The sequence below is a fragment of the Mus caroli genome, chromosome 5 (genome assembly GCF_900094665.2).
Source record: "Mus caroli chromosome 5, CAROLI_EIJ_v1.1, whole genome shotgun sequence".
Lineage (NCBI taxonomy): Eukaryota > Metazoa > Chordata > Mammalia > Rodentia > Muridae > Mus > Mus caroli.
Genome location: NC_034574.1, coordinates 144,131,774 through 144,147,373, shown reverse-complemented (window position 1 = coordinate 144,147,373; position 15,600 = coordinate 144,131,774). Strand labels below are relative to the sequence as shown.

Here is a 15,600-nt window from a genome sequence, read left to right as displayed (position 1 = left end):
AAAAAAAAAAAAAGCTGAGAGATACAGTGGAGACCAAGGCCCATCTCCCAAGGTCAGGATTCAGCCCTAATGTGGGGGTTGGCAACATTGGCCCTCAGGAAGCTGCCCAGGGTTTCAACCCGCTCTCAAGCTGCTGGGTGCTGGATAGAACCCTCCTCACTCCCTGGCCGGTTTGCAGGCTGACCTTGAGAACAGTATCACACAGTTCGGGACCCTATGAAAAGAACTTGCCAAGTTATGGCTAAAGAACATGGCATTTGAAGGCCATCCATCAGGGCTGGAGAGATGGCTCAGTGGTTAAGAGCTCGGGCTATGTTCCCCAAGGATCCGGGTTCAATTCCCAGCACCTACATGGCAGCTCACAACCATTTAGAATAACTTGAGTTCCAGGGTTCTGACACCCTTACACAGATATACATGCAGGCAAAACACCAGTGAACATAAAATGAGAATAAAAATAAATTGTATATTAAGAAAAAAAAGCCACTCCTCATTCTCGATGTATCTGTCCCATCCTGTGTGCCTGGCGTCTATTCTAGATGCTGAGGTAAGAGTGCTAGACACTACACAGAAACCCTGCCTTCAGAGAGTGTGTCTGTCCTGGAGGAGGAAGACGATTTCAGAGCACAGAGTGCATCTACTTTACCATGTTAAACACCCCACACAAACAAAATAAAAATCCCAAAGCCCTTCAGAGCTAGTGCACTTGAAGTGTGCCCTGCAGGTTAACCCAGAATGTGCTCAGGAGATCGGCCATTGGAGTGTCTTCATGACAGGCATCATTTCGAGCACTCCAGGTGTCTGCAGAGAGGGCTAGAAACTGATAGACTATGTTTTATCTTTAACATTCTGACCTAGGGGTTTAGTATGGGGCTCTGGGATCAGAGCCTGGGTTTGTTTGTTCGATGTACGTGAGTACCCAGTCGCTGTCTTCAGACACACCAGAAGAAGTCATCAGATCCTATTACAGATGGTTGTGAGCCAGCATGTGGTTACTGAGAATTGAACTCAGGACCTCTGGAAGAGCAGTCGGTGCTCTTAACTGCTGAGCCATCTCTCCAGCCCCTCTACTTGAGCATTATGCAGGAAATAAAAAGCCATAGAATAGCAGTTGGCACATAGCATCTAATGTTAGTTTTTTGGTTGGTTGGTTTGTTTTAAATTGTGGATAATGGAGTACTCATATGTGGGAGTTAAAGGGAATGAACCTAGCCTGTGTATTAACATGAAGAGATCTAAAATATGCAATACTCCATATTTCCATTTGTATTCCAGGGAAGCACTAGTGAAAAAAAAAATGATCCTGCCCAGGTGGATCTAATATTGCTAGCGGTGGGGAAATAAATGTGCAATGTAAAGGAATTAATCCTGTAATTCTAGGAGGATGCTTTGGAGAGCAGGAGTGAAGCCCAGGAGGAGCCCAGGAGCACCAGGGTTAAAGTGGGCAGCTGGCTGAACTGAGTCCCAGAACCAACAGGAGGTGGTGCTGATGAACAGCCCTGGGTGGACGGTCCACAGAGTCACAGCCTTGCCCTTGCCACCTTGCCACCTCCAGGTTGAACTCTTTGTTTATGTTGCAAGATTCTCTGCTCTACAGAGAGGAGTGGGGGCTCTGCTTTTCTGTTGAGTGAAAAGGAAAAGGTTACAAAGAAAAAGGACCTTGTGTGTAGGGGGGGGGGGGGGGGGGGGCGTGTGTGTGTGTGTGTGTGTGTGTGTGTGTGTGTGTGTGTGTGTTAAAGACTCTGAGGTAAACTTTGGAGCTGTAAAATTCTTTGGAGGCACAGATTAGCAGAGTCACAATGCAGAAAACCACACAGTAACACAGAACAAGTGTGACATTGACAAGCCATGCAGTGTTTGTAGCATGTGACATCTTTGAGCTGAAGATGCAGCAGTGATGGCAGGGATGGGTCCCGTGATGACTGTGACAGTGCTGTCATTTCTGGGAGTGTGTGGCAATGTGTGCTTTAAAGCTGCAGTTTCAGGGGTCGCTGCCACTTCCTGTGGTGCAGAACCAAGACGTGAAGCCTAGAGTTGCTGGGCAGCTGGGACGCTCTTTAGGAATGGTGGCTGCACAGGGCTGCTGACAGGGGAGAAATGTGACCCAAGTTCAGTGATGCAACTCAGTGTAATAATGTCATCATCCATGCTAGAGATGGTTCAGAGGTTAAGAGCACTGACTGCTCTTGCAGAGGACCTGGGTTCATTTGCAGCAACCACATGGTGGCTCACAGCCATCTCTAATTCCAGTGCCAGAGTCTGATGCTCTATTCTGGTCTCCACAGGCATCAGGCAGAAACAAGGTGCCAGACACACACCCAGGCACTCATATACACACGTCAGTTTTTCTTTTTAACTAAGGAAGTGTCATAATAAAAGGCAGTCTGTAACTGCAGGTGAAGGCACACACAAGTGCAGACTGTAACTGCAGGTGAAGACACACACGTGCAGACTGTAACTGCAGGTGAAGACACACACGTGCAGACTGTAACTGCAGGTGAAGACACACGTGCAGACTGTGGCTACATGTCACCGATATGTGAGACACTAAGATGCACTCAGAGCTAGAAGAGCTAGACTGTGACACCACACAGCCTGGCTCTCTGTAGACCTGAAGGAACACTCTGGCGGTGCCACTTGGAAACTCTGAACGCTGGCCAGCTATTTAATCTCTCCAAGCAGCAGTTTCAGTATCTGCAAACTGGAGGAACTATTATTTACTTCATAAAAGTGTTACAAAGGTTAGGGAGAGCTCAGAAACACCAAGGTCTTTGTTTCCTGCTGACCACTCTGGGAAAGTCACTGAAACCATGATGGAGCAAGGAGGAGATGTTTTTCATTGACATTGTTCAGAGACACTTCTGCAACAACAACAATTAAAAAGTAAAAGTATAAATTTTATAAAGGGAATATCCACACCACTGAATGTAATGAAAACACTAGTAAAGAAGGCAAGAAGATTGAGCCAAACATAGGGACAAAATGACGAAGTCCCATGATAGCTCTAACTATGTGCAGTCATTTGGTACAGTGGAGAAAGTATTTCAAAATGATGGGAAAGGGTAAGATCCTTAGGCAACAGTTTGGGAACAAGCAGGGTCCTAGGTAAAAAAACAGTAAGTTAGATCCTTAACCAGTACTGTGTATAAGTAAAATTTCAGATGGACAGAGGAGGAACATGTTCTAGAATATAGACACGATGACATAACCTTGGGGTGCGAAAGACCGTTTTGATGTCCACCAAAGGCATGGTTTGAAGATAAAAGAAGCTCTATGTGGCAGGGATACATTTGTACAGACTTAAGCTTTATTATCTACAGATTCCAGTAAATAATGTCAAAAGCCATTGTTCTAACATATAGGAAAGTAACATTTGGTAAGCTAAATCTCCAGCTGAGGAGCCTCTCATCAACACACAGGAGACGGCAGGACTAACACACTGGGTAGTCAAGAGGCAATTCTTCGGTAAACTGTGGCGCATCCCTGTGCACAAGTGTAAGCTGCCGGGCATTGAAATGTCACACACACACAAAAAATAATCTCATAGGGTGAGAAACAATTTATTATGGAAAAAAAAAAAACAACTGCCAGCAAAAACTTGGTATGGTTTATATCACATTCCTGGTTTTACACAAGAGGTGAAGATTTTACATTCCTGGTTTTACACAAGAGGTGAAGATTTTAAAGATGTAGTCTGAATGTGCTGGCACCTGCCTTTAATGCTGGCACCTGGGAGACAGAGGCAGGCTGATCTCTCTGAGTTCCTGGCCAGTGAAGGCGACCTAGTAAGACTCTGTCTTAGAAATGAAATGAGCAAGCAAGCGAGGAAACAAGCAAAAAACTTTGTGCTAGGTGATGGCACTAGCCACCAAGCCTTACGGCCCTAGTTTGATCCTGGAACCAAAATGGTGACGGGAGAGAAATGACCCCTGACACTTGTCCTCTGACCTCACACATGTGCATAAACACATACAATTAATAGAGGATTTAAAGATTTTCTTCTATATAAGACCAAATGTTAGAAATTATTTTTGGTTGGAGGAATACAGGAGCCTACTTTTACTCCTTACCCCCCAGCCCCCAATCTCCCCGACCCCCCCTTTAATGTTTCAATGTGTATCTTTGCTAATTAGGAAAAAATTATACTTTTCACAAGCTGGAGCCTCATTTTCATAAGAGGAGCCAGTTTGGGGTGTATCACCAACTAAATTTGGGACAGCTGGAACATTGTAAAGAACAATGAGAGGACGGGATACAGTAGTGCATGCCTGGAATCCCAGTGATTGGGAGACAGAGGCAGGAGGATTAGCTGTGTCTATGAGGCCATCCTGGTCTGCATAGTGAATTTTTAAGCCCGTCAGAGCTACTGTAGCAAGCAAGCAAGCTGAAGTATAGGGTGGTCTGGGTATGGTAGTGCATGCCTGCAACCCCAGCACTTGAGAAGCTGAGGCAAAAGTAGTTTGAGCTACATAGCAATGAACAAATAAACAAATAAGATGAAGACGATGAAAAGAGAAGTGAGGAGGCTCTTTATAAGACAATTCTACCTAGAAGACATGACAAGAGTTTCAAATGAGAAACATAAGACTTGCGGGACCTCGAGGTGTCATATACACAGGGAAGACTGCTGGAAGCCAGGGCAGTCACATGGTCCCGGGTTCACACATTAGCATCATCACTAAGCCAGCCAATGAGCTTATCTCACAGTGGAAGACTCGATGACCCCGACTTTTAGCCAAGTGTCTGCATGGGCACAGTGGGTGGGTGTCATGTGAGATCAGGAACAACATCTCTCCTCCATAACACCCACCCAACAAGGTTTAGTCTGGACCCAATCCTGAGCAAACAACCAGAGACTCATCTGGACTCTTGGGGGGTGGGGGGGAGAGAGAGAGAGACAGACAGACAGACAGACATGGGGACAGTTTTAGATGAAAGACACCAAACGCATTTAATTACCAAAGATAGTACTTGGAATGAATGAAGATAGTTTGGGGAACTGTAAGAGAAAATTTTAAATATTTAAATATAAAATGAATTAAAGTAATTTCAAATTTGAGACTGTGAGAAAAATTTGAAATCTTTATGACATGAACTCAAACATCGTGTTCACCTAGAAGAATGTTGGCAGGAACCCAGGAGTAAAGAGCCTTGAATAGAAGAGACAGAATAATTGAGACCAAATATGACAATCTAGTGACTGCAGACAGAGGGAAAGCAGTGTACATTGTTCTGCATCTCCCCCATTTGTATATAGATTTGAACATTTTCTAATTAGAAGTTGTGGGCAGAAAAAAAAAAAGTAAAGGTGCAACCTAAAGAAGGGAAAAGCAGAGGAAATGAAGTGTGACACATGCGGTGGCCAGAGAGGATGTGTGGATCTTTTTAACTCCTGACCCAAACAATTCAGTTCTAGGGAGAGCTTACTGAGATGATGTTCACTGCGCAGAACTATGGTGGGTAATTGCCAAAGCTGGGTCCTGAATAGGGATCTACCAACACATGTCTGAAAATGTAAAGTCAGGGGTACAAGGGAGACTTCCTAGCCAGCAGGTCCTCAGCTGACAGATAGCCACCATGCCATAGTTCTGATCGTATTGAGAGTAAGTTATGAAATACGAATTAGCACTCGAGTTCCTCTCGTAATTTTAGTGAATTGGGAGAAGGGCAGTGGAGGAGGGGAAGCTACGTGGAAGTCATCGTCTATTTTCTTTCCATTCTTCTGTTTTTCATTTGCTCAATTGCCCTAATGCACGAGGCTCCTGACCACCATAGAGAAGGTTAGCGCTGAGGCACACGCCTCATCCCTGAAGCTGGTGCAATGGTATTTATTGCTCACACTTAAGTTTTACAGTTGAAATACTGTCACTTAATCACCTCTGCTTCGCTAGTGTTTCTACTGTCTTGAATTTTCAAGATGTTGCTATGGCTTTTGGTGCTAATTTGACATCCAGGTAGAAGTAAGAAAAAAAAAAAAAGCGACAGACCAAAGGAAAAAGCAGACTGTCATCACACCGGTGATGTGCACTCTGTTAGTTTGCTGGGAGGACTGTGGAGCCCACGGTCACGCGTGTCTCAGGAATGGAGAGCCCATAAGGCCCTGTGGTGGGCCTGAGCGGTTTCACTCTGAGTAAAACATCCAAGTCAGAAAGGCCAGCAATGTTTTGTTTTGTGTGTTGTCTAAAAGGGACTAAGAAGCGAATAAAGTGTGCAGCAAACAGCGTGTCTTTAAGTCCACCTGGAGAAAACCTTAAAAATGTAAATTTCTGTCCATAGTGTAAGCCACCAAGAGCCAAAAACGAGTCCATAAGGATTACACATGGAAAGAAAAACTTATCTCTGAAAAGGCTCAACAAACCAGACCCAGTCTAGAAGGGACAGTAGAAGGGACAGTAGATGGGACAGTAGAAGGGACAGTAGAAGGGTCAGTAGAAGGGACAGTAGAAGGGTCAGTAGAAGGGACAGTAGAAGGGACAGTAGAAGGGACAGTAGAAGGGACAGTAGATGGGACAGAGTACAGAAGAAAATAACCCTCGGTTTCAACAGTCAGTCACGTAGCACACAGGAGAGAGGCAGGGGAAATGACTTCCATTTGAATGATAGATTTTATTAGAACAAGTCGTGTTTATGAAATAACCCAAAACTTGAGAGTGTTGACCAATATCACTCAGCAAAATTTAAAATACCCATCTCTGAAATGGCTTCTCGAACTATGCCCTCACTCTTCAGGGCTTCTGTCACTGTTTGTGTTGGAGATTGGGGCTTGGTTGTGGGGTTTGACCTTTTCAGCTGTGTGGTCAAGCTCAGTGAACCTTCTCTGTAGAGACCAAACCTTTGTCCTCCTCATCTCCCACCACTCTCTATACCCATGGGTGACTGAGCATTGCCATATTTCCTGTGCTCCCAATTCCTTCAAGAACTTGAAACTGATTTCTATCATGCCAGTTCACAAGAGACTAATTTACTTTGCCTGATGCAGTATGGTGTCCACTCCTGCCCTCCTGCCCAGGGGCCTGGAGACTCAGAGCCAGTCAAAGCCAGCCCATCAGAAGCTCACAGGAGGCTTGCCTAGACTCTTTGCACCTTGTGTGTGTGAAGGACACCTGGCAAGACCAGAACTCTTGGGCTGACACAGTCGACACTGTGACTCCCAAGCCAGTTCCCTCCCCCTTCCATAAACGGACTTTCTGTACGTGAGAACTGCCATGAACCGTTCTTAGTGTCTTTACCATAAACCTGTCCACTTGGATGATCTGCGGCATGGTTTCCATGGTTTGTGGTCACACTTTGGACTGGTTCCACCTTGCCAAATTCCTCTTAAAACTTTGCGTGCAGCATTTCTGATGACTTACTATAACAAAACGGTCTGTGCTTTTATTTATTCACTCTGGGTGTGTCGCTCCTGCCTTCTCTTATCCCTTTTTACAAGAGGTAAAAGTTCTTCAACCCTCAAGGTCCAAGTCAAATGTTATCTCTTTTGCAATGTCTCACTTATCAAACTGTTAATGTTTCTGGCCCAAATTGTTTGTGTTTTGTCAGTACAGCTTGTCCTACTTGGGTCACACAAACTGCAGGAGGCCCGGTCCCTTAGCCAGGGAATCCAGTTTTGAAAAACTTTAGTTTTTGTGCCTTAACACTTTGTGTAACACTTGGTGTCTGGAAATCAGGGTTTAATAAGTTGGGTAATTGTTCCTAGTCCTTTGATATGGAAAATTTTATCTCCTTGCTGAAGAGATGGATCAGAGGTTAAGAGCACTTAACCTCTTGGTTTCCAGCACCCATAAGGTGGTGTGCAACTGCCTATAATTCCAGCTCCAGGAGATCTGATGGCCCTCTTCTGGACTCCATGGGTCCGTGTGCAGATAGTACACAAAATAGATAAACAATAAAATGAAATATATGCCTACTTGTTCTCACAAGTCTACCAAGGACAGTCAGGTTGCTGTTAAAAATCAAGGTGGCCCTGTGTGCCACCACAGACTGTAACAAAATGCATTTACTTTGTCGTTTTTTTCCCCAACTCTGCTGTCAGGCCCTCTGAAGGATGCAGGTAGAGATGCTTGTTTTCTGTCTCTGGATTGTGTATGTACTGACATGTCAGAGTGGAAGCTCTTACCCTTTGCCCTCTCACATCCACTGCAACACCTAGAAAGCCCCCACGCTCATGTGCACTAAGCCTGGGTCCTGCTGGCAGGCTGGGCTGGGTAAGTTACTACTGACCCTCAGGTTTGCTGAGCACCTCACCGTTTACAAAGTGCTGTCCCTCCAGTCCTTCTCATTGTCTGTGTCTTATCGAGTTGAGAAGACAAGCTCAGACAGATGGGTTCATGGTGGCTGCAGTGGAGGCTTGAGGGTGGAGCCCAGCTCTACAGCTCCATATTCTTGCTGAGTTAAAATAACCTACCTCTAGGGCTGCTGAGAGCAGAAGCTAACAGGGCATGCACGGTGTCTCCACCTGCTTTGCCCTTTGTCTTCCTGCCCTTTTCACTTTCCACACAGCTGTAGGGGTGGATTCCACTCAGTGGCAGAATCTGTTGGGATGCAGGGCATGCATCGCCAGATATTAAGTTTCTCTGGTTTGGGTTTTTTTGGGTTTTGTTTTTGTTTCTTATTACAAGGAGGCTGTTCGGTACCGACTCAGTCACTATCTGATTTGATAGTGCCTGCTCAAAGATATGATGCAACCCCAAACTGAAGCATCTCTTTTGAGATTCTTTCCTGCAGATCTTAACTCCCCTCTCTATTTGGCATAGAGGCGCTCTCTGTGATGTTACTTGTTTTCTGTGACATTTTCATATTTCGGTCGGCCAAGAGTGGTAGGGTTAAAGCACAGGGGCACCATTGGGTTCACCTCTCTCCTTCTCTTGTGCTTTTTCCTGCTGGTTTAGGTATTGTTAGAACTCAGAGGGTAGCTCACACACATCTCCTTTATCCACATTTCATACCTCAGCAAGAACTAGTTGCTCAGATGGGTCCTTACAGAGATCAGAGCTCCGAGGAATGGGACCCAGGACAGGTAAGAGTTTAGGGGCCAAGGGAAGGGCTGCAGCGTGGGGGCATGGTGCCCAACGGGAGGTGTGGGAGGGCACTACTGTCTCAGAGAGGAGTGGCCCTGGTAACTGATGTCCGACAGGAAACAGTCACCATGCCTTCGACTTAGCCTTGGAGTTTTAGTCGATTCTGGTTGCTGCAGGAGGCAGTGGCCGTGACCAGTGACCTCTCACTTTTAAGAGTTGGCAACGCGCACAGCGGCCTCTCGGCCTCCTGTTGAGGAGTGATGACTTCCGGAGATAATTGGTTCTCCTTTTAAGTGAAGTTGAAAATTCAAAATGTGGAGATCTCAGAATTATTTTCTGCTGCTAAAGATGGAAGGAACTGTTGGTGACAGGAGGATCCCTTTTCTGTTTCTCCACTTTGCAGACAGCTGCAGCACGACTACCCCAGAGCCCTGATTTTCAGCACCGATGACTTTTTCTTCAGGGAAGATGGCACCTATGAGTTCAACCCCAACCTCTTGGAGGAAGCTCATGAGTGGAACCAGAAAAGAGGTGACAAATTCCTTTCCAAACACGGGGAGGGGGCGGAGTCTTATGCATGTAAATTGTAGCAGCTTCAAAATGAATACATTTCCTGGAAGGAGCTTTAACCAAAAGCCTTGATGCTTTTCTACCCTGCAGAATGGCAGGGCTTAACCCCTGTAGATGCCAGCAAATGGAACCCCCCTGATAATGGCTCAGCACTAGGTAGCATTTAACTGTGTGAGGAGGGCCTCCTGTAATAGCAGTAACAATAATGTGGATGATGCTTGACTGCTGACTGCTGCATGTTGTTCACCATTGTGTTGCATTGTGTTACAGCAAGGAAAGCAATGCGGAATGGCATATCCCCCATTATTATTGATAACACCAACCTGCACGCCTGGGAAATGAAGCCCTATGCAGTCATGGTAGGGAGAAGTATCATTCTGAATTCTCAGTTATGGACATTTTATGAGAAAGTTGAAATGTGGGTTCTTTCTTCTTTTTCTAGTCTTCCATGATTTCACATTCACTAATGGTAGTTCTCCCAAGGAGCCAATAAAGTTGCAAGTGGTGTCTTGGGCTTTCTCTGCTGTTCAGCTGCTGAGGGGCCACTTCATTTCTGAGGGCCTTCCATCAATAGCAGTACTTGTCTGAGTCCTTGGTAGATATTTTCCTTCCTTCCTTCCTTCCTTCCTTCCTTCCTTCCTTCCTTCCTTCCTTCCTTCCTTTTCTTTCCTTTTTTCTTTTTCTTTCCTTTCCTCTCTCTCTTCCTTTTTTTGTTCTTTCCTTCCTTTCTTTCTCTTTTTTGAGACAGGATCTCATTATGTAGGTATGGCTGTTCTAGAACTCACTATGTGGACCAGGCTGGCCTTGAACTCAGAGATTTGCCTGCCTCTGCTTGCCTCCTTGCTAGCTCTTCAGTCATGGCTATTTTCTGTTTAGAGGAACATCCACTGACACTTGCATGGAGGTACAGACTAGAGAACGCACTGGCAGGGCTATGGGTCCCAATGAGTCAGGTCTACCTGCTGTAGGCTGGGAATTTCAGCACTCTTTTGCTGAGAGTTCCAGGGCAACAGAATTTCTTAGTTTAAGGACAGATTTAGGATTAACAGCGTGACACTATTAAGGCAGCAAAATACAAATATCAACACATCACTCCATTCTGATCTTTTCAGACTGTTTGTATCTGATGCTAACAAGTTTTCATTCCACAAACAACACAGCAGGAGGCAGACAGCTTCTTGAGTTACACATGGGCCCTAGTGTGTTGTGAGGTCTCTTCCACAGAGCTCCTGGCAGTTTAAAGATATTTGCCCCCCAAGTTTAGGTAAAATAGCATACAGACAGGTGTGCTTCTGTCTACGGATGCCTTCCTGTCAGTTCTGCTCAGCCCCAGGGGGTATTAGCTGATAAATAATAATGACCTTACACATTTGTGGAGTGCAGGGGCTGCTCTGGTGGATGTGTTCCTGCCCGAGTCAGGGGACTTAGATTATCTGCACCTCAAGAATCATTTTTGGGCACAATGAGAATGTTCTCTCTTGGCTGTTTTGATTTGTGTAATACTAACTCTAACCTCCTCTGGTATTACAGAGCACCACAGCTTATGCATGTTGCCCAAGGAGGAAGTCCCTCAGCTTAGCTCATTTAATTCCGTTTTCTAACATGTCGAGTACTAGTGATAGCAGAGGGCTGTTTGAACAAAGAGGTCAGCTTACGGACAGATGCAAAGAACATTCAGATGTTTACACCAGAGCCTTACTCATTTTCTAAACTCAAGGAAATGGGGCCCAGGGCATGGGGCCAAGCACTACAGAGCGGGAGGAGCTGGGCTTGCTGGAAACAGTAAATAAAATATGTGGAGGTCACTCTTATTTCATAAGTGGCGCTCTCAGTTACAAACCAAGATGGGAGGAGATAAATCCAAGATAATCGTGGAAGCAGCTTTAGGAATTCCCCAGGCTCGCTGTTCACACCTGTGTTTGGGACGTTTTACCAAGAGTTCAGTGATCCATCTTAAGGATGTTCAGACTCCTACTAGACAAAACTGATCATCTTTGACACTGTGACTTGTATAACACAATGGGAGAGTCTAGGTACGGGGATGAAATGCAGGAGATAGATTCAGGGCCTGGATGACTTGTAAAACGGGGGCGTTTGGACAAGGCTGTGGTGAATGCTAAGTGCAATGTGAATATCCCCAAGTCTGCATGCCATGTCTTCACTGTCTTATGTGCTTCTGAAAAATCAGGCTCTTGAGAATAACTATGAAGTTATATTCCGGGAACCTGACACTCGCTGGAAATTCAACGTTCAAGAGTTAGCAAGGTATCTCTTTGTTTTCCTAGTTCTTCATTCCATATTCTGCTCTTTTCAGGAATTTCAGACTGAACAAAAGCATCTTTGCAGGCTGGAAACGGACTAGTTTTCAGGCCAGAAATGGTAATTCTTAGAAACTGATAACTTTGGAACTATTAATGTGAGGCCCTTAGTTTTGAGCGAGCCAGATGTCTAACATGATGCTAAATGCTAACCCTTGGCTTAGACCTGGTCCTTTAGAAGGACACACTTAACTTTGTGTTCAGTTGCTTCCTCACTGATGAGAATTTAAGGTAATTGCTCCGCATGGGACAAGATCTTTGGAAAAAGCAGAACATGACACATTCCTGCTGCTTTGATTTATACAGCAACACGTGTCCAAATAGTAACTTGGTTTTTAATGCTTCTGATAACCACACTCCATGTTACCTGATGCCAAATGACCCAATAGAAGCAGAATATTTCTAAAGCAAGTCTATGGTCATCCCCATGATTGCCTGGTTGCTAAATCTGACATGGCTCAGAACTCTAGTCTGTAATTGAAAACCTTGTCAAATGAACTTCTAACCACATCCCCAACAGGTATTTGTACCCTCCAGAACTTAACATTGTTTTAATAAGCATCATTTTATGGTATCGGACCAACTGATCCAAACTGATAACAGATGTATCATGTCAAGAACGAGCAGATCACTAAATGCAGGAGTTATACTCTGGTGGTGTTTGTTCGAAGTCAACATCACTTGGCCTTTCTTTAGAAAGGACTAAAGCCTTCTTTTAGAAAGGACTTTGTAAAGCTAGCCCTAGGCTTTTGGGGGGTGTGCAGGGCAGCATGAGGAACCACAGCAGAGCTGTCGAAGTACCTCGACAATATAACATATGCTTCTGCCCGGTCTCCTGAGGCAGAGCAGTAGCCACGAAATGCAGGATTTGTATGTAATGTAAGTTACTTATTGTGATAGCCTGCCTTAACTAAAGGCTTGTGGGTTATTATTATTTTTTTTTTCCTTTTTTCTACGTAGAAGAAACATCCATGGGGTCCCAAAAGAAAAAATACACCGAATGAAAGAACGGTATGAACACAATGTTACCTTTCACAGTGTCCTTCATGCAGAAAAGCCGAGCAGAGCGAACAGAAACCAGGGTAGGAACAGTGAACCGTCCAGCGGCTCGGGGTACTGGAACACCTACACAGAGCTCCCCAACTGGAGGGCTAATGGCCTCTACTCCAACGAGGGCTACAGAAGGGGTGGCCATCACCAAGGATATTAATGGCCCGGGCACAGCCACTGCAGAATTTTCCTAGAGAAAGTTTCTACTTCAATTTTTGGTATTTATTCTTTGTTCAGGGTTAGCCAGAGCTCTAAGTCCAGTGTAAATAGCTGAGCCCAGAAGTTTCTGAACAGAGGTCATTCTATTTATTATCTCCAACAAGTGATGTCAGCGTGCGCCCGTACTCATGGTCTGATGCTGGGGACCTGCTGAGGAGTCAAGGGTCTTTCTCCAGGGAAAGAATTGAATTGAAATTGAAATCCAAGATTATCAATTAGTTGCTACAGTCATGAATAAAACAAGATGCTACTAGTACATGTCTATAGGCTACAGTACTACTGTCTCTGACAGATCCAGCTTCTCCACAGAGCTGGAGAAGTGAGGGAGGCAGAGGCAGGAAGCAGCTTAGTGCCATTGCCGCTTTGATGATCTATCTGCCTCCAGAGACCTGAACTGTCACTTTAATGGCACTGATTTTCTTTTAGACCTAAAGTGCAAAAGTGTTCAAGGTAACATTAGGGGAGTTACCCCTCTGTTAAAAATGCCTGTGAATTCTTAGTAACAAAGGCAACTGACCCTGTAGACAGCAGTGTCAGGACAAACTCCTCCCTCTAGCTTGTAGTCTAACAGTGTAAATAATCCTGCTTTCGAAAAATACCAGTTTTTAAGAATCATCAAGTGATTTCTAAAATGATGCCTGTAACGTGTTATTAATTAGTAACCCAGTTGTTTAGGAGTGCAAAGCAAGGACGCAGCCAGGGTGTAGGTGATACAAGGAGATACGAAAGCCATGCCCACTAGATGAGCAGTCTGGCTGTTGTATGTGGTGTTGAGACAGTAAACTGTGGAATGCCCCTCATATCAATTATGGGTGTATGAGTCCAAATTAAATCCCAGCAGGCTGGAGTCAGATTCATTGGTACGAGAATGTGACAAGACCGTGTGAAATGTATGCTCTATTTATTTTTGGCCAACAGCTTCTTTCTAATGTTTTGTGAGATATTATTTTAAGTGTCTTATATAATGGTGCTTTTATGGTTATTAAAATTGTATATGGTATTGAATTTATATTGGGTTTTCCATTGAATTTATTTTTTGTTTAACAACAAAACATTTACCAAAACCCAAGGACTTCACCCAAAAAATAACCTTTGCATATATAATAGGCTTATTCTTGAATCATTGTTAATAACTGGGAGGAATGAAGGGCATACATTAGAAAGCCTACCTGCCATGCCATTATCAACTGTTGGAATCTACTCAACATCTTCCTGACAATAAGCAACACACTTCCCTAACATTTTCCAAATTGGTGTCTTAGTAATAAGTAATGTTATATAAAAATAACTAACACCAATAATAACAATAACAAAAAGCCCAGATGATGAGTCTCATAGTAAATTGGGATGAATCTGCCATTTTAAGTTTGCACATGGCAGTCCTGTAGCAATTCATTTAGTTTTCTTACCTGCCAGACCCAGGTAATTGTTGGAATCATAGCCTGTATGCTGCCTGTGTACATGACTTTGGTATGGATGGCTTCATGCATCTAAGTTGGCAAAGGGGAGAAGGGTCAGAGGCCAAATGGAATTCCCTTCCTCTGGTTCCACACGTGCAGCCAAAGGACAGGATCCTCGTTCTCTGATGTGGCTGGTTGGCTCTCAGAGCTTTGGTTTGCCTGGGCTGAGACCAAAGACCACAATAAAAGGCTTTGGCTTTTGGCCCAGAGGCTTCTCAGAGCTCTCAAAGTACTGCCCAACCACGTCTCTGCTTTCTTCTACATGGAAATACCAAAATACTTGGTTTGGAAGCATAAAATTGATTAAACGCCACCAAGCTTATCCCAAAAACCAACTGATTAAATGCTACCAAGTACATATTTAAAAGCAATACATACTTTCCCTTTCGACTCCTCTGGCTTCTGTCTTATGGACCCTTTGAACAGCCATCACTGACTCCCGTTACTATAGCTCCACTTGCATTATTCATAGAATTAGCTGAGCACTCTGCAACCAAAGGCTCTCATTAAGAATAAGTAACACCAAATGCTTTTGCCATTCATCCCCAGTCATATAGTACACACTGTGGGCTTTAACCATTGTCACTTTCAGAAGGAAAATATGCACACCTAGCAAAGTTTCATACTTTGTTCACTCAGCATGGATGTTTATGGCTTATGTAAGGCATCTGTACTAGCTGTCTGTAACTGGTGGCCTGAGAGAACGGAGAACAGAACAGCACTTTTGACAGGATTCACAAGAAAAACGGTTAAATATCAGCTGGGTGGAAGTGGCTCACACCTTTGATCCCAGCACTTGGGAGGCAGAGGCAGGTGGATCTCTGAGTTCGAGGTCAGCCTGGTCTTGAACAAGTTCCAGCACAGCCAGGGCTACACAAAGAAACCCTGTCTCGAAAAACAAAAAAAAGTTAAATTTTATAAATAGCATAATTCCTGTTATGTAAGACTTATTTACTCTGCTCTAGG

At 44.4% G+C, this 15,600-nt stretch overlaps 1 protein-coding gene across 1 annotated transcript in view; it reads left to right on the top strand.

Annotated features, from left to right (window-relative positions):
* Positions 1-15,442, top strand: part of N4bp2l1 (NEDD4 binding protein 2 like 1) — a 26,553-nt gene extending 11,111 nt beyond the window's left edge. Inside the window, exons 2-5 of the mRNA XM_021162639.2 lie at positions 9,421-9,548; positions 9,858-9,946; positions 11,776-11,852; positions 12,866-15,442. Coding sequence (XP_021018298.1) covers positions 9,421-9,548; positions 9,858-9,946; positions 11,776-11,852; positions 12,866-13,115 — 544 coding nt within the window. The 3' untranslated portion in view covers positions 13,116-15,442. The remainder of the gene's footprint in view (positions 1-9,420; positions 9,549-9,857; positions 9,947-11,775; positions 11,853-12,865) is intronic.
* Positions 15,443-15,600: the final 158 nt, after the last annotated feature.